Here is a 19,145-nt window from a genome sequence, read left to right on the forward strand (position 1 = left end):
CTTCCAGGACTATCCTGTTAATTTAGATTATTCTTAAATACTTTTTGCTCAAGCCACAAGTGTGAGCATGCTGAAGATATTGTGATATCTCTGTAGAAAAAGGAAAGGCTGATCCTTGACTATTCTTTCTAAAAACCACCAGTTTTCTAAAAACCACTGATCATCTGGCCTGGTCATCTCTGGTACTGGGCTTCTAGTGTGAACAACTAGAGCTAAGCTGCTTTAACTCCCTTTCAGGATCTGAAAGAAGAGTCTGAAAGAATCCACCACATAAATATGCTAATTTGCACTCCAGGGCGGCTTTTACAGCACATGGATGAAACTTCATATTTCTATGCATCTGATCTGCAAATGTTGAGTAAGTTTTTTAAGTACTTGAAAGTGCTCAGAAATATTTTGTAACAGTTCATAATGGTGTGGAGCACTTCCTTGGGTAAAAAGTTTGTCCTAGTCATGGTATGTAGATGAAATGGCATTTAAATTCACACATGTACAAATTAAAATAGAAAACAAGAAAACCTCTTTCTTGTGTGTACTTTCTCTCAAACAGTTGCTGAGCATGCCTTCTTTAGGATGGTAAGAACAATTAGGTGAATTAGTAAGGAACCCAAACCCAAATGTAGCATCCCATATAATCCTTTAGATCTGCCTTGGCTCTACTCTGGCCTTTCCTTTCTGGGTATGGCTCTTGTGTTTTTCCTGACATGATAATTAACTATATGGAATATCCATTGCAGTGTGTGTATTTTGGGGCAGTTCCAGAAAACACTTTTCTCTGAATTTTAAGACAGATTGCTGCTCCTTTCATTGTTTTGTTAGCATTGTTAAAACGTTGTTTCTTTTCATCTTTCCAACATGAATAAAAATTTCAGTGTAATGAAAAGGATTGCCTGCCACTTGGAATAGCATAATCTTTAGCATAGCTTGAAGAACTTAGAAGCAATTAAGAAGCTAATGAAGCTGATAAAATGTGAAAATATGCTTGCTACGCTTAGTACAGTTCATGGCAGTTAGACAAGAATTGCGTTAAACATAGGCCCTTTCTTAAAGCTTTTTCTATGTGCTACTCGTTTATTGCCTTTGTTTCAATGCTAAATTCAGCTTGGGTACAGGAGAGTCTGTTTTGCTTTGTCATGAATAGTACAGCACTGTTTTATATTCCATGCTTTTGTTTCAGTAATAGGAAGTTTGTAATTTGCAGTCTGTCTGCAAACTGTTGAACTGTTTACTTGAAATGCTGATCTTCTGTGCTTCAACATGTGAGACTGAGGGCTGTAGTGCTTAGATTATGGGAAATGCTATGACTTCTACGGCAGTTCTTTTAAAAACATGTTTCATGGAGTATATGAATATCTAAAGAGAATCCTGTCGTATACAGTATTTAAGCTAATCTCTGCAGTTTAAGTAGGCATGGATTTTTGTATTATATGAATTTGAGGTATGTGTGGTTTTTTTTTTTAAAAGTAAAAATAAAGCTAAATCCAGATTTTCTCAAATCTGTCTCTCAATTCAGTTCTTGATGAAGCTGATAGAATTCTAGACATGGGATTTGCTGATACAATGAATGCAATCATAGAAAATCTACCTAAGAAACGCCAGACCTTGCTTTTTTCTGCAACACAAACAAAATCAGTGAAGGATCTTGCACGGTTGAGTCTGAAAGATCCAGAATATGTTTGGGTTCATGAGAAAGCCAAATTCAGGTATGTTGGGATTTTTTTTTTTTTTTGGGGGGTTAAACAGATAGTGATCCTACTTAACTGCTTCCCTGACTGTCGGTTCCCTGAATCAGAATAACTCCTGATTCAGAAGTTATTCAGTTGTGCATCCTCCTTCCTGCAGTGTCTGATCCTGTTATGTGCCTTCCTGAAAGTGAGTAATTTCCAGATAAGAGACTACTAGTTCTGACTGATTCATTACAGGGAGGCTGAAGCTGCACTTTCCTTGTGGGTCCTCAGGCAGCTCTGCAGAATGGACGTTTTCTTCCTCAGGAGCAAGCCCCAGAGTGGGTTATAGCCTGGATGGAGTAGTGTCCTGCCTGTAGCACTCGCTTGTGAAGTGCTACTTTTTTGTTGTTTGGCTTCCTTACCTCCTGTGTGTGCATACTTACTGCACAGAACCACCAGAGGTGTTGCACATATACAATTCTGTGTGCAGTTGATAAATTTGGCTTTCCAAAGAAATGCTACTCTGTTGGGAAAGTGCAGAATGACAGTCTTGTTAGTGCATTCAGTATTAGGTGCCCAAAGGAAAGCATGTGGCGTTAGAATCATAGAACGGTTTAGGTTGGAAGGGACCTTTAGAGGTCATCTAGTCCAACCCCCCTGCAGTGAGCAGGGACATCTTCAACTAGATCAGGTTGCTCAGAGCCCCTCCAACCTGACCTTGAATGTTTCCAGGGAAGGGGCATCAACCACCTCTCTGGGCAACCTGTGCCAGTGTTTCACCAATTAGTCCATGTGCAGTCTTGTGGCTTCCGGGCATGCTGGGTTTACTGTGCACACAAAATAAATTTGTCATGCCATACAGTTTGGATCAGAATGAGAAGGCCTTGTAAGGACTGAAATATGTGGTCTGCCAAGCTCAAAAAATGTACCGTGTCACTAAATGGAACAAATATGCACTTTTTTGGAACTGTTTTTCTTTTGAAAACAGTGAAAAATGTTTGAAAACAGTGAAAAAGTGAAGAATGTTATTTAATATATTGCATTTCTGTGGGTTCTGTCATCTAAGTGTCAAATTGCTTATGAACATGTATGATTTTTGTTCTGCATATATTTCCATATGTAAGGTGAAGCACAATGGTAAAAATGGCTTTCCCAAGAGCAAATGAGAAATCATGAGCAAAATGAACAACAGAACCAGCTTGAATCTTGGGGCAGTTTTAACTATTTGATTTGATTATCTGTGTATTGTACTGCAGATACAGGTTTTTTTTTAATCAGTAGTATTAGCAAAGGCATCTTAGATAAGCATGATTGCCAGAAAAAATTGTGTGGTTAATATCCTGTTAGCAGAAGAGGATGTACAATCCTAGTATGTAGTCTTCATTTGGTGGACTGACTCTACGTCTGTTTTACAGGTCTTGCATTTTTTGTGAAGTCTATTTTAAATTACATTTGTATTTTTTTAAATATCTGGGAGAGTGCAATTAGATAATAACCTAAATAAAAAAAAGGAAAGTATTAATTTGTTTTAGAACTTACTGCCTTATTATACAATAGGTTATTGCCTTATGAAAACAGTTTCCTCTGAAAGACTTACAATGAAAATGTACTGTGGCATAATTCAAATTGATTAGCAGAATAAAGACTGGAGCAGTCTCTTGTAATTTCATCCTCCCAAGTGGCACCTTTAATAAAATAATTTTGCATACCCTTTGTCTGTTTAGGGTGGAGCAGAGGAACTGTGAAGACAAGCATTTAATGTATTTCAAGGACAAATATGCCTATGAATTTTTTTTTTTTGTTTAGTTTATTTTGTGAAGAAAGGAAAAGTGAGTTAAGATGACAGTTCAGAGCTTCACAAAGTCACTTTGCATGTCAGGTTGTCATCAGTAGAAGTACATCAGTGCTCATTTTTTGTGTGTGATTAGACTGTGCTTTGACATTGCCTTAAGCACGAATGATGCTTTAATAGGACTAATAGACAAAATTGCATTTTAAGTCAAGGCAATTTGAGTGTCGCTGCTTAGACATGGAAAGAGTTTGGCTTGCTAGTAGTAAGTAAATTTAGATGTAATCTCAAAAGTTGTCCCCTCCTCCCCACTGGCTTTCAGTAAGGAAACAGTTTAATCTTTCAAGAATAGCTTTCTAGTGGGGTTGTTAAAGATTGTCCTTCAAAGTGGGAGAACTTTTCAGCTTGATTTTTTTTTTTATCCTTTCTAGTTATTCTGGGTATTTGTCAGACACTCTTGACTTAAGGAGAGGACAGGCAGCTCTGTAGATATTGTATGGCTGTATATTCTCTTTCTTCTTTTCTTTCTCATTTCAAGGTTATGGGAAGTAATGGTATCTGAATGTGCTTTTTGGTTTTTTTTAGTACTCCGGCAACTTTGGATCAGAATTATGTTGTTTGTGAGCTTCAGCAAAAAGTAAACATGTTATACTCTTTCCTGAGAAGTCACTTGAAAAAGAAGACCATTGTGTTTTTTGCAAGCTGTAAAGAGGTATGGCTATTCCCCCTGCTCCCCTTCCAGCCCTGTACCGTTTTAAAACTGTTAAGATATTCATGTAGATGTCAAGGCACCGGAGAGGTGATATTCTGGGCTAGTTTGCAAGAGGAGATTGGGGGAGGAACCAAACATCACCTACTCCTGTAGGCATGTCATGCAGGGCCTGGCTGCCCAGCACTTCAATGACCCAGGCTCGATGCAGGAAGGTCCCAGAGATCTCAGTGTACGCAGCCTTTTTTGTACTCTGCTGTTAAAAATGAATGCTAAAAATTATGTCACTAAGGGCCAGCTGTTTCACTTTTGTCTCGTGACACATTTCATAATTAGTTTACAGAGTATTTTAATAGTAGTGCCTACTTTCTTTGCATGCTTTTAAATTTGCCTGTATAAGAAATTGTAATTGTGAAATAGTGCAGGGAAAGGTTTTTCTTATGGTTATATAGGAAGCAGTCCTTCAAATATCTACTTGTATAAATGTCCTGGGACTATTCTGTTGAAGTCTTTTGTATGTGTTTGTGTGGCACAGGTATTTATTCCTATAACTACTGCATGCATTGGATGTTTTACAATATACAAGGGTGTAGTAAATATTCATTGCAATTCTTCCACTTGTACAAGAGGTTACAGTATTTTTGTTGTTCTGCAGTTGGCTGGTGAGGTCGGTGAGGTGGTTGGCTTAGTTGTACAGAAATTCTCTGAGCTGCAGCTGTACTGCAATATACAAAGTTTCTGTAACTGTTTTCTTAAAGTATTAGGTAGCTACCTGCTATAAAATAATGCTGCATCATGGTATTGTATGTAAGAGTAAACAGACTGCTTTTATAAGAGTTGTTGTTGAAGCTTGAAATAGTAAACCAAGGCTGTGTGGAGTGCTTTGTGTGCAAGCGTAAGACACTACACCCCTCCAGTATTGCCTAAAAGCAGTTCTTCTGGTGGACTTTTGATACTTCAGTCCCTTGCATACAATCTAACTAGTCATGTCTCAAGTCATTCTTGCTGTTACCTACTCTGTTTCCTTTCAGGAAATGCCATCAGAAGGCATGCCAGTCTTGTTCCGCAGTTCATTCCCTCTTTAGTACCTGGGTGTGTGACAAAGTCTCAAAATAGCATCTCTTGTCTCTGATGTGGAGAAAAGTGTGTTTTATTTGATATGCTAAGTCAGTTGCTATATACTGGATATGATCTTAACAAGTTTATCATTGCATGGTAAATTCTACTCCCCCCCTCAATTTGTTGGTAGGTCCAGTATCTATTCAGAGTGTTCTGTAAGCTTCAGCCTGGTCTTCCTGTACTGGCGCTCCATGGCAAGCAGCATCAGATGAAGAGAATGGAAGTCTATACTTGCTTTGTTCGGAAAAAGGCAGCAGTACTTTTTGCTACAGATATTGCAGCTCGTGGCCTGGGTATGTACCCACAGAAGCAATAGTTAATCATGAAGTGATGATTTAACCCTATTGAGACTTTATCAGTGATAGTATGCTCTGAAGACCAACTTGATTTATAAGAAATAAAGCTGTGGTTTGCTTAAGAGCTCATTGGAGTATCTCAGAAGAGATATGCTTCCTAGAGTTCTGCTGTTTCTTTACTGAAGAGGCCTACTTAATTTGTGCTTATTTTTTCGTTTTATTCCAGAAAGACCTATGTTGTCACTAGTTTTATAATGTCATTTGTTAGTGAGGTAGTTGGTGGAAGCACTCTTTTATTTATTTATTTATTAAAGTCTGTAGACAAACTAGTTTTCCCAGCCGTGTTCTGTGACAAATAGCTGGAATGAGGGAAAGTGGAAGGAGCGATGTATTTGCTTACTACATGCCTTAAGGCAAAATTTCAGCAATTTAAAAGTATTTATGATGTGCCTCTATCCTGTGGGTTATTCTGCAGGATATGAAAAATTACTAACTTACTAAGATGTAGAAATGAAAACCTGAAGAAATTTTAATGTCTGAACTATGAATGGCATTATAGGACTGTATTCTTAAAGAAGCAGAAAAATAGATGAGGGGAGAAGCAAGAATATTTATGGGACCTGTTTTTGCTTGATTTTCTTTCTTCCTTTTATACCTGCTGAATTATGATTTACTTCTTTATATTTTCAGTGGACACTTTGGACTTTTTTTTTTTTTTTTAGTACTTGGAGGCATTTAGGTATGACACAAGTCTGTTTTCAGGAGTCTGTTCGTTCTTCTTTCAGACAGCAAACTCCATTGGCCAAAATGTAATGTTTTGTCAGTGTGCTACAAAAGGAAGGAAGGTGCTCAAAAAACCAAAGGCAGAAATGAAACCTGTTTATCATACCCGCTACACTGCTGAAATCTCACTAGTGAGGATCTAATGCGGGTATGGTTGTTTACCAGGTTTAGAGTGTAGGTATAATTGTGTAACACAGCGTAGCTACAGACTTGGTCAGGAAGTAATATGAACTTACTCAAATGCAAAGCATGCTGCTGCCGGATGAAGTGCAGCAGTTAGAAAATGCTTATTAACAATATCATTCACATTCACTGTTGACTTCTTTGTCAGGCTTGGTCATCCCCCTCCTGTCTTTGAGAGGGACTGTGATATTTCTGTATGTGGACAGCTGAAGTAGTGCTGTCTTGCCACAGTGAAGTTCAAACCCTGGTGGTGTAGGATATTATTGATACTGTAGGTGAAAAGTGGGTATTTAGTTATTAAATATAGTGGTGTTTTATCATCTGTGTGACACAAAGCATGTCAGTTCTTGTCAAGTGTGAAATTATGTTCCATTCAGTGTACTGTCATAATTTAGGAATTGAAGACACCATTAATTTTTGCTTTCCTTGATGAAGAGGATGATTGTTTATGATATGCTAATACATGCAATTAATTTTATTTTTATTTCAGAGGTTGCACCCAGTGTCTGTAAATTCGTCTAAATGATGGTTCTTAAAAGAATTAATGACATGTTTTTTTCTTGATACAGATTTTCCAGCAGTGAACTGGGTAATTCAGTTTGATTGTCCAGAAGATGCAAACACATACATCCACAGAGTGGGAAGAACAGCCAGGTTTGTTTTTCATTTTTCTAAAATATTTTAATGCTTAGATCATTATAGGAACTGATAATTGGCTAAAGACTCACTTGAAAAAAGTAGAGATATAAATTGGAAAGAAAGAAGGGCTGTTAGCACCAAAAGACCCTTTTGATCCCATAAGAATAATGGTTTGACTTAATTTCTTAATGAGCTTCAGAGACTCCTTACAGCAGACAGAAAAAATATGCCCAGCTGTTTAATCTGATCAGGGAAGATTAATAGTGAGGAAGCAAAGATCTTTTGCACTTGGCAGGATTACCTCAAAGGCTGAGTTGAGTATGTTTGTGGGTAGAAAAGCTTGCTTTGCCACTGCCATTTATAGAAAAATAAGGCTTTAGATTGTGAATCCAATTTCTTTGTGTCATTGAAGACTCTTCAGAAGAATGCAAATATTTCTTCCTTATTTTAGTTTAGGGAGGAAGGAATCAAATAATGTTAATTACAGGTTAAACTTTTAATTTTGTAGTCTTTTGTAGAATTATATTCTTAGGGGTAGCTTTATTTACAGTATTTGTGGCTAAGCCTTTTATGACAGGAGTTACTCAGATACACTATAGCAAACCTTGTCCTTGATCTCTGAAGTAGATTTTTAAGAGAAACAGGAGTTGTTATTGCATGTAATTCAGTAGATCAAAAACTTTATGCAGTTATCTGAAGGATGAAATGCAAGACCTGGCATCATATCTTGTATATAATTTAATTTATTTTTAGTAGGGTTTTATTATCTTTGTTGCAATATAGACAGAAGTCAAACCTAATGACAGAACAGGTTCTTAGAATAGGACTTCAGCACTTTGCACTCTAGGAGTTCGAAATATGTCTTTCTGGATCAGATGGCATTACATTTTGGTGACTGTAACAGGAGTGTGTACTTCCAGTCCCCCTTCAGAATGCGGAAGTTCTAGCCGTGTTTTCATTGTAATTGGTAGTGCTTCTGCCCCGTTCTGTCCAGTGTTCTCCATTTTCCTATCTACGTCTTATAATAGAAGGGAATAATAAATTTCTAAATGCTTTTAGAAAAAATGCTGTTTATGAACAAAATCAGCCAATGTTACATATAATTAGATAAAACATGTAGCTATTTGGCTAAATGTAAATCTAGATGTAATCCTACGCATCCCAATTGAGAGAAAAGCATATAGGCTTAGTTAGAACTCTTGTATGTTTGGTGTGGGTTTTTTTTGGGGGTGGGGGTGGTGTGTTGGTGTGTTCCCTTTTTTAATCCTTTGCAGCTTCCACAAAAGGCTTGTAATTTTGTCTTTATGGCATACTGTCATTGTGGAAGGGAAAACAAATATTTGACACTACTTAATTGGCAGTTTCTGGGAGGCTTGTTGAGCTCTTCCCGGGCTGTGTCACTGAGTTAAAGCACCTCCCTGGAGTTAATCCTCAGACTTGTCCCAGTTCTCATTCAGTGCTGACAAGAAAGATTGTAATTAGATTTAGAGAGGGGAAGCAGCTACAGAGAGACAAATAATCCCCTTTTTCCACAATGCTTTTAATAAAATGTCACTCTGATGAGGATGTTAGCCTTGCAACCTTATTGGGTCTGTCTTCAGCAGCCTCTTAAATACAACCTTCTGTGATTGCTTCAGGGGCAGATTAGGCAGAGAGTCTGTGCTGTGGCCATGGGGGGTGCCAGATGCCTGCCCCTTGCTTCACCAGGCTGTCATTTACATTTCCCTTTATGTGTATTTTTCAGTAGCCGGACCTTACTGAAATTGGGAGTATGTCTGAGAAGTTGCTTGAGCTGGCAGGGTGGTGACTTACTGAAAGCGAGTTTCTCCTGCAGGAAAAACTTTATATGTATTTTTTGTCTCTTAATCTGGTGCAAAGATCAAGGAAGGTTCTGTCTGTGCTGGGCTTTCACTTTGGAGAAACAAAAAGGGTCTCTCTGTCCTTAAAGTAAAGCAGTCCTGGAAAGTGATTTGTTTATTGAACTTAACAGCATGAAGTAAATATTTGAAAATAAAGCAAGGGAAAGGTCTAATCGTTTTAAGTAAACACTGTGCACTAAGTAAATATGCTAACACAGTTTTAGACGTGGATAATTGAGAATGTACTTCTCAGTGAACTCTTAATGTTGAGTAGGAAGCTTCACTTGTTTTCGATAGCTACAGTTAGTATGAGAAGCTTGTGTTACTTCTGGAAACTTGACAAAAGTGAACTGAACTGCAGTTTAGTAGTCCTCATTAATGAGGTTAGAGATAATTACAAATTTTCATGGGTTACAAGAGTATATAATTGCATGGAATGAAAGCTACATTAAATATCTCAGCTAATTAAGAGACTGTGTTAAACTGTAATTAAAACTGGGATGCCAAATACTGTTTACTTTTGAAATCAAATTATTTTGTGATACAAAAGCAAATATGAAAGTCAAGAGAGAAATTATTTTGGGGATGGGGCTGAGAAACCTTTGACTAACAATCAGGGACGTATTCCCATATCTGTTTTACAGTTTTGCAAAACCTTATCTAAGATGAAAGGTTTTTGATTTTTAAGTGAATAAGACCACCGTGTTCCCTAAGTAGAATTTCACTTGTGTTTCATCCTACTGAAGAACATAAATTGCAACTCCTGCATTTTTGATATATGGGAAAGGAAGATCAAGAAAATCTGGCTGTTGTCCAGTAATGCTTTTACTTTTTAGTAGAATTGGCATATCTTGATTTTTTTTTTTTTTATTTTTTAAACTTGAAAGGTGTGCTATGGTTGGAGTGATTGGAAGCTATTTCTTCCAGCTGTATTTTAAAGTATTTATTTAAAGTCTTAACTAGTTCAGTAACAGAATTTCTAAAATACTGACAATACCATGGCTATGCCCATAAATATTTTTGGTTATATTTTTGTCACACAATCTCTTAGCAAAGTCTGTAATTTAAAATACTAGATAACAGTATTTTCCTCTGGGTTTTGTTTTCCAAAATTCTAAATAAGTAAGAGCTACTTGCAGCAATCGTCTGCAAGACTTATTTCTGGTGGCTTTTAATTTCTATTGTTGCCTTCTGTTCTGTAGCCTGTGAAACCTACAGTTGAAAATATTCTTTGATCTATTTTGTGAAATAAGTTACAGTGCCACTAGGGGACAGCAGAAGATAATAATTTCTGAAGCACACCGGTACTCACCTTTTTCCCCACAACTGTTTTCCAAATATAATTTGTAAGTTGTATGGCATGGAAGAAACATATATAGGGATGTTTTTCTTTCGGTCGTGATTGCATTGATAAGTGGAAAAGTCTTTTATCTTTCTATTCATGTGTAAACAACTTCTATTTTGGATGTGGTTGTATCCTCGCATGCCTTGGTAATTCATTTCTTTCTTTCCTAGCATTACATTCCTTCCTCTACTCCTTCCCTCCTGCCCCTTCTGAGGACACTATTAAAAACTGTTACTTGAGTTTAGTGATTTTTCTGTGAGGAGCCTTTTTCTAAAGACACTGACAGTGGGATGTTAAACAGAATACATTGTTTTGCTCTGCAGTTTTTATCTATGGTATTTTTCAGAACTTTATATTGGCTTTAGGTCTGACTCTGACTCAGACTTCCGATGGTATTTAATCCAGGCTCGTTGGTTAGGTTTCTTAGGTGCTTAAACTGTCTTATGAAAGTCACTGTAGTTTTGTTGTTGTCATTAAATGTAGTGTGCATACAGGCATGCATGTTCTGTCTAGCTCTATATATGCTTTTTTCCTTTTGGTAGATTATATTCTGAAAACGAATTGAATAATAAGTCTGTCTTCCCAAAGCAGGATAGTCTGTTGCCTACTATCTTTGTACTGGCTGGTATGATGATTAGAGCCAAGAAGTCTGAATAAAGACTTAAATTTCTTTTTGATGCCTTGTGAGTACTGAAGAATACACACACATGAAGTTTTGGAAAAGTGAAAGGGGCAGGTCATACAATGACCTTATTCTGTTATGAAGTAAAATGCTTTGAAGCATGCTCATTGGGCTCTCCTTAAGTAATTCCATGTGTGAAAGTGAGAAAAAGCCTTTAGAGTAATCCTTGCAAGTGGCACTAAAGCATTAAAAAATGTGAGTGACTTAATGGAACTATTTATCAATGGTGGAAGTGTGACTTTTTTTAATTGGGAAATATATCCCAGGGATACATGTTTTGGGTCCTGAATAAAAAGTACAGTCAAGATGGCAGCTCCTATTTTTATTTTTTTTGTTTAATGTTTAAAACCCACTGAAGCACTTCTACTGATGTTTCTTTAAAAATAAATGCAGTATATAGACCCTCTCCTATTATGTTCCAGTCAAGTCATTAGCCTAACTCAAGTTAAGTAAAAATAGCTGCTATTGGAGGTCACAAGAAATTGTTGACACCACGTATTTAACTTGCAATTCACATTGTTAAATTCTCTAAAATTAAACACTGTACCCTAGCTACATTTCTGACAGTGGCCTGCAATGCTGCAGTTGTACTGGCTGGCACTGTGTTATCCATTAGAATTCTCTTCATAATGGTATGATATGAATGTTCCAATGCACTGACATATTAAGTGGCTACGGTTATTACCTGCTGACATGAAGTTATCCTGTAAGCTGTTATAAAAAATAAATTAGCACAAATATTTTAATGCAGTAGAATGGACACAGGTGCTGTGGAAAATGGATTGTTTACAGTCTAGGCTGGAGTACCCAACAACCTCCCAAGGCCTTTTGAATTCATTTTGTTCTGAGACAAACATAAGGTTGGTGAGCCACTGCCTATTCTTGCCCATTATTTTATGTGACTAAGTCTGCGTGGCAAACAAGGACACCTAGCCAGTACAGCTGAGGCAAGGGGACTGTGGTTTTGTGGTGTGAATAAAAGCTATTTGTGTGGTTCTCAGAACTTGGCAGGAGAAGGAAAAGAATATTAAGTGATCAGAGGAAACCAAACCAAACCCCAAAATAAAAAAACCCTGAAGCGATCTCTAACTTCATAGCAATATTTACTGACTTTTTTTTTTTTTGGGATACTGAACTAAGGTCCATGCAATGGAGAAATAAGAGTGAACAAAGCATTAGAAGTGAGCTAAAGCAAAACCAAAAATGAAGCCTGCCCATGTTCTGTTGTTTATTTTAAATCCCCTGTGGGATGTTGGACTGTTCACAACCCATGGGAAAGAGCTCTTCTCCCTGGCCAAATCGAGGAACCAGCAGCGAACGCGGGCTGTCTGCAGCATTTGTTCAGCTGTGAATAGCAAGCACCCTTTCTCGTCTGTTGTAAGGCTGCTTTAGTAGGACTTGCTGTAGGTGATATGGCCCAATTTCAGTTAGCAGTGCACACAGATCTCTTGTTAAAGATTTGTTGTTTTAAAGAAAACCATCTATTACAAAAAGAGACAATTGATCATGTGCAAAGGATGGAAATTCTGATATTCATGCAGTGTGGTTTTTATTCCTGTGCTCACTTGTCACTTAAAAAATAGAATAACAAATTACCACATTAGAGAAGAAACTCCGGTGTAGAAGGTATAATAAACAGTAGATAAAACTCTTCTTGCTCCTGGGCTTTGGGAAATGATGTTTTCTTGTTTTGAAGCTTGCAACAGTCCTCATTGTGTCAGAAGGCCTAGACTGTAGTATAATTGGAAACAAAGTTTTGCCTGTATTGAGCCTGCTATGAGAGACCTAAAGCTGTTACAATTTTTAAACATATTTCTTAAACAAAGTATCTTAAATAATCAGATTTAATAGTTGAATTTTAAAACAAAACAATGAATTATTGTATTTCTGTGGAAGGCCTTAGGAGTAGATATGGATATTAGTTCCTCTTTGAAGGATAGTGTGTGGGTGAACAGATTTATTCATATGCATATCAGATTGAAATAGGTCTTCTCAGAATAAAACTGTCCATTTTGATATTTTTTGGTTATATGTTTTGGATATATTTTTATAGATGTCTTATGTTGTTGCTTTACAAACGTCTGCATCAATACAATGCTTTTTTCCTTCACTACTGCAGTTATTTTATCAAGGAACTGAAAATAATTTAAAAATAAAATGTAAATTGCATAGTAGAAATAATAGAACTTGACTCACACTAATTTTTTTCTATATTAAGCATGATTGCTAGGTTTTTAGCTAGAAATGTAGAAGCTGTAACCTAGCTTCTAAAATTTAGATGTATAGTTGCATACTCAGATGGTGATTCTCTTTTTTCCACTACTTCTAACCACAGATGAACTGTACTATACCAGGTTTTTCTTTATCATCCTGTAGTCTCAATTGCAATACTGTGTACATTAACAAATACCTATATAATTTCACTGGCATATTCTTTGTGTCTTTACAGGGGTAAATCTGTGCTCTAGAAGCAGGGATCTGTGCTGCTTTTTGAATTTTGCTTTTCAGTTATTCCACGTGATGGAATTATCTTGTTCTGGAATCTTTATGGAAACTAAAATTGTATGCAAATGTTTAAAGAACATTATTGTTGACAAACCAAGTGGTCCAGAATATTTATGTTCTGAGAAGAGTGTGAATGGTGTGCTGTGAATAAACAATTGCCTTACATGGTGAAGCAACTATTAAATAGTTTTGTGCTAATAGTTTGGCAACCATGTCTGATGAACAAAGGGTCCAGTGGAAGAAGAGTGAAAATATGTGATTTGAGTGTATCACAATGTGCATGCAAAATAGGCAAATTAGTGGTTTAGTTTGGATGTTATTCCACATGCTTAACTTACTGACCTTAACGTTTTAAGGACAGCAGTCTTTTGCTTACTTCATGTAAGTCTTTAGCAAATTTGACCTGGATGGGAAAAAGGCAAGTTGAGAAGTTGATTTGGCTTCCTTGATGCCTGATTTCCTTTCCCTGATGGGATCTACTGTGGAGAGTTTCTGCAATACTAATGTTTCCAAAGGTGGTTTGTTGGCATGGGATGCAAGGCTTTTTGGGAATGGCTTTGACTTAAGCTCACAAGTTTTGCAGTGATACCTTACTTCTATGCCTTTTGACAGATGAGATGACAGCATATGTTGATACTATCCACCTTGGCCCAGTTAGTCTAAAATTAGGTCTTTAATCAATTCAACTTGGTAAAGTCCCATTTAAGTTAGAGGTTAGAAACTACCACAAAACACAGGGTATTTTTTGATATGGTGGTAGATGTGTGACCTCCAAAGCATAAACATTTTGTACTTATGGTTCCTTGCATTTTTGTGTGCGGTAAAGATCTCCAAAAACATTAACACCTCTTTTATATTGAGTTTTCTGTAATGGGAAGTATTCCAATTCAGGAAACTGTAATGCAAGTATCTTTACCCTCGTCTCCCAAATTTTACAATTGCCTCCTCATCTCCATTTTCTCCTTTGCCAGTTTTTAAGAGATTATTTTTTTCTTGCCAAAGCAAAGCAGAAATATACTGCCTTTAACTTTCTTGAAATTTGGCATCAACTTATATCTTCTGAAATACAAATGTTAGGGAAACATGTTGCAATACATCTGTTCAAGACAAACCTGTATAACATTTCCTATTTCCATGCAGGCCATCCTTACAGTTCCCTTTCTGTTGCTGTCCCATTGTTTCATTTTCCTACTGGATGTCTGCCCTAGAGCAGAACACTGGTGCCTCACGATCAGCCGGTTCCCATTCCTATTTTATTGTGTTGTCACTGTGACTTGTTAGTCCCTGACAATTAAAATATGGTGCATGTGACTGAACTGTATGTTACGATGGTCATGGCAAGGACGTGAAATTACTTTGAATATGGTTGGAACAAGCTCAACTCTAGCTGCATGGCAAGGTGGAAGTGATTAATAGCCGTGGTACGCTTTCATCTGTTGCCTTTGTGATAATGGTAGTATTGTTTGCTTTCGTAGTATTGGCTAGGGGTATATGCAGCCTTTGGCTCGATCTGATCAAGGGTGGGTTAAGATAGGTTAAGATTAGCAAAAATTGAATGTCTGGTCTGCAAAAAAAGCATTTTTTCTCATTCTGTCCTCATTGAATTGTTGCCACACTAATATTTCCTTCATGCTTCATACCCGCTGTTGGCTCAGGGTGATTTTTTAGCAGAAGTTTAAGATAGATTCTGTCATGGTGAATAAACTATCCTCTTGATTTTAGTGTTTTATTTTATTTATTTTTTGGCATGAAATGAAACTATTTGGCAGCTCTTTGTGTTTCTTTGCTAGGGAAATGGGGCTCTTGACATTTAAAACCATTTTTCTCTACTTCTAATTAGCCAGTACCACATTGTCCTAAATAATTTATCCCGTTTCCTTCTTGTCCAGCCTTTGGCACTTGCCCTTGATTGTAGGCATCCCTTTTCTCATCTGCAGTCAGTGTGAATATATCATTCCTACCCTTTGCTTTATAGTGCTAACGATAATTTGTCACAGCTTCCTTGACTGTAAGTCAAAATTGAGTTGCAGAGAAGTTACTTGCCTTTTGGATAAATATTGAAGCCAATAGACTCTAGAAAATAAGACAGATTTGAACTAGAAGTATGTGATTTTTTTTTTTTTTCAAAGACTTTCTGCAGGTAAGATGCAATTTTCCATAGAATTAGAATGAATTGTATCTGGTATACGAAGAGACTGTTTAAATTGTAATGCAAAGATGAGTCCCTGCTCTGGTTTCTTGATCACCTTGAGGAGATGACAAGATGAATAATCAATTACTATACAGTTCAAGAAAGTTTGATTACTTTGAGGTTTTTAATTTACATTTCTCCAGCATAGATGAGGTACATACTTAGTGAATCACCAGTGTGAATTAGCCTTCTAGGACAGATGTCCATCATCAACAAAACCAAACAACTTGAAGTCTGCAGTCAGCAAAAATGGGGAGAACTTCTCCTAATGTATTCTCATCTGCAGAAGGAGTCTTCCTGCTGAAAAAATTCAGTAGCTGAGGCTGACGTTTTGCTGCTTCATCTTCTATAAAGGTTTAAAGGTTTTACTGTCTACTGAAAATAAAGAAATGTTCTTTTGTTGGCTTTAGAGAGAACTTTATTCCCTTAGGGTGCTGAAGGATGTTCTTTTCTCCCATGTTTTAGGCATTGTAATGGAAACCAATTTTGAGCAGAAGATCGAAGTGTTCTTTCTTTGTTGTTTATCCCAGTTTTTAGGAGCTTGTGTTTTCATACATTTGGCTATATAGAAGCTTTTTGTATGAAAGACACAGAGAAAACACTTTTGAAGAACTTTCCATTACTACCTCTCTTTTTGAGGTTATCTTTAAGACCATAATTTTCTTATTAGCACATTAATAAGTTGTTTTCTTTCCTGAGAAATAAGATAATACTCTGCCCAAGTAAAACTCCTTTTTTAAATAGGGTTGCATTTTGCTTTCTTGAACTAAAAATTAGTTTAGACACTGAACAGATACAAACCTTCCCAGATGCTACTTAAGACTGTTTGATTTTCAGCTTTCTCAATTCTGTAATGATTTATTTTTCATGTTTAGCTCTGAAGAACAGCATTAATATTAAACTTTTAATTAAATCACATTTGCAGTGTAAAAATGGACAAAGACTTTCAAAGACTGTTCCTCCTTAACTTCAAGTGCATTTAAAATATTGGCATTTAAAAGAGTGAATGTTTCCAAAATAGGTAAGGAAGAAGATTACACTGCATCAATATTTACCAGATCTCTTTCAGTCCCTTTGTATTTCTGAAAGCGTCATCACTGAGAAGTATTTCTAATGTTGTCTTTTTTTTTTTTCTTAGTAGTTGCCAAAAGATGAGAAAGTATAGGTGTTTGGGAACCCCTGTCTCTTCTTTGTCTATTTTTATGTGATTGTTTCTTTACTTAGCTGTAGTACTATTTTCTCTGGATAAAGGCTTTGCAAGACTTAATGTAAACATTGAATTAGTTGTTGTCCATGGATACCTGATTTAGTGCTTGTTTTCTTTTCGTAAATTATCTATGGGATGTGCCTTTAGAATTTGTACTTTCTGTAAAGATAACTGACTCAGCATATAATGTGTTTAGTGCTAATAACACAGGAACACCTTTCAAGGGTTACGCTGAAAGTTCATCTGACCCTGCATCCTCTTCTGAGAGAGACCTCGTTGTTACTGAGGAAAAGCTATAAAAGCAAAACTAATGTAGAATGATATTACCTGTACTGTATCATTTCAGAGTTTGGGTTTGTGACTTGCAGAGAGAATATATGCACTCTCTGACTCTTGATGGGTATTTCTTCCATGATTTTTATGGTACTGGTCTCTCATAGCGTGTTGTACTGAATAAAATAAAAATAATAAAGCAACAATTTAAGAATGCCAAGCTAGGCATTCCAGGATAAGAAACGCCAGAAGCACCAAAACTACATAAATCACTTCATGCCTTTGACTAAATTTAAAGAATCTGCAAAAATCATCATTTGTAGGTGTTTATATAGTGTGATCAAGAGGTTTTTTTTGTTTTCCTGACTATTTAAGAAGATTCTTGTTAAGAGACTAAATGGACACTCTTTCCAGATATCGGATCACTGTCATAGCTTTTTTTGGAATCCTTTCCTTTTGTAGCATCTGTTTTGAATTGAGAGTACAGAATAATGCACAGCTCTGCTCTTAAGTTGGTGAGACGAGTATTGGCAGCAGTATTATCTCTGTCTTCCTGTCTGATACAAGTCATGAGTAGATAAAAGAGCATATTTTCATTCCAACAGTGCTCTGAGAGCTCAGGTTCTTTTGATGAATAATTAGCAGCCTTGGAACTGCAATCATCAATTTTTGCCATAAAGTGCAAAGTCCTCTAAGGTTCAGTGGCTTTCCAGGTTTTCATTGCTTGTTCAAGCAGTGGCAGTGTCTGACATGCACATACATTGTGGAAATATCCTTTGGAATTTGGCTGGGTTAAAGTATATAGAGCTTTCTTAGAAGGTGCACTTGGTCTATGCAAGCAAGTCATTCCAAACCTTGTTATATCAAAGGCCCAAACATTCATGGCATGTTTGATCAGCAGTAACTTACGTTTCCCTGTGCTCTTGGTAAAGGTAATAACTTGCCTTAAACCAAGCATATGGATTGCTTTAGAACTCTTTAGAAAGATTCTGCAAGCTGATAGTTCTGCATTAAGAACATTTTAGGTCTACTAATTAAATAGATTAAAATAAAGTTAGTATAGGTTTTGTACAGTATCTTTCCCTCACCCACAACCCTGAAGTGGTATTTTTTGAAACAAAGTCCAAATGTCTTATAATTTCTTTTGGTACTCTTACCAAACCATATAAAACCAGTAAATTTACATGTTGGTATGTGGCAGAGACTTTCTTCTTGTATTGGTTTGATTTCCGTCTAAAATTTTTAAATCCATAATGTAAGGGTTAAAATCTCACGATGAAAATGTTTATTAAACGTTTTACAGTTGTCTTTAAAAGTCAATCCCTAAACCCATCATGTATAACATTGGGAAAAAAAAAAAAGGCATCTGAGAGCATTTTGTTGTGATTTTTTCAAATCCATCAAATGAAAGCAGAGAGCTGTAATAAAAGCTGTGAGACTGTTTTAACTGCAGATTTTGTTGCTACTTGCATTGCTTACTATGCTGTGACAGATAGTGTTTATAGTTTTCAAACAGTTCTGCAGTATGGTTTTTGCCAAGTGACAACTGTTTATACTTGGAGAGATGTGGGCTCTCCATATTCCATCTGAAATAACTTTTATTAGTTAATAGTATGATTCTTGTTTGGTGTGCCTGAGAACATCCTTCAGTGCTCTCTGGCCTCCAACTTAAAAGCTTTCTTATGCCGAGGGGTCTTGACCCTAATACTTCCTTAAATATCACTTATGTCCCCTTTTCTATCCACATAGACTGCACTGGTATTTTCTTCTGTCACTGCTGAACTTTTATTGGAAAGATATGTGACCTACCCTAGCATAGTCTTGTTCTCTGTGATGTCTGACCCAAAGACAAATGAATAACATCTCCCAGCCTTCTGCTGACACTTTATATCTTTTGT

General features: G+C 36.6%; 2 protein-coding genes across 2 annotated transcripts in view; both read left to right on the plus strand.

The window, feature by feature from the left end:
- ATM (ATM serine/threonine kinase) overlaps nucleotides 1–19,145 on the plus strand; it is a 579,279-nt gene that overhangs the window by 215,434 nt on the left and 344,700 nt on the right. The window lies entirely within an intron of this gene.
- Nucleotides 1–19,145, plus strand: part of DDX10 (DEAD-box helicase 10) — a 217,593-nt gene that overhangs the window by 29,459 nt on the left and 168,989 nt on the right. Inside the window, exons 7-11 of the mRNA XM_075082470.1 lie at nucleotides 238–358; nucleotides 1,514–1,703; nucleotides 4,042–4,168; nucleotides 5,415–5,577; nucleotides 7,116–7,200. Coding sequence (XP_074938571.1) covers nucleotides 238–358; nucleotides 1,514–1,703; nucleotides 4,042–4,168; nucleotides 5,415–5,577; nucleotides 7,116–7,200 — 686 coding nt within the window. The remainder of the gene's footprint in view (nucleotides 1–237; nucleotides 359–1,513; nucleotides 1,704–4,041; nucleotides 4,169–5,414; nucleotides 5,578–7,115; nucleotides 7,201–19,145) is intronic.

Source organism: Phalacrocorax aristotelis, chromosome 1 (genome assembly GCF_949628215.1).
Source record: "Phalacrocorax aristotelis chromosome 1, bGulAri2.1, whole genome shotgun sequence".
Lineage (NCBI taxonomy): Eukaryota > Metazoa > Chordata > Aves > Suliformes > Phalacrocoracidae > Phalacrocorax > Phalacrocorax aristotelis.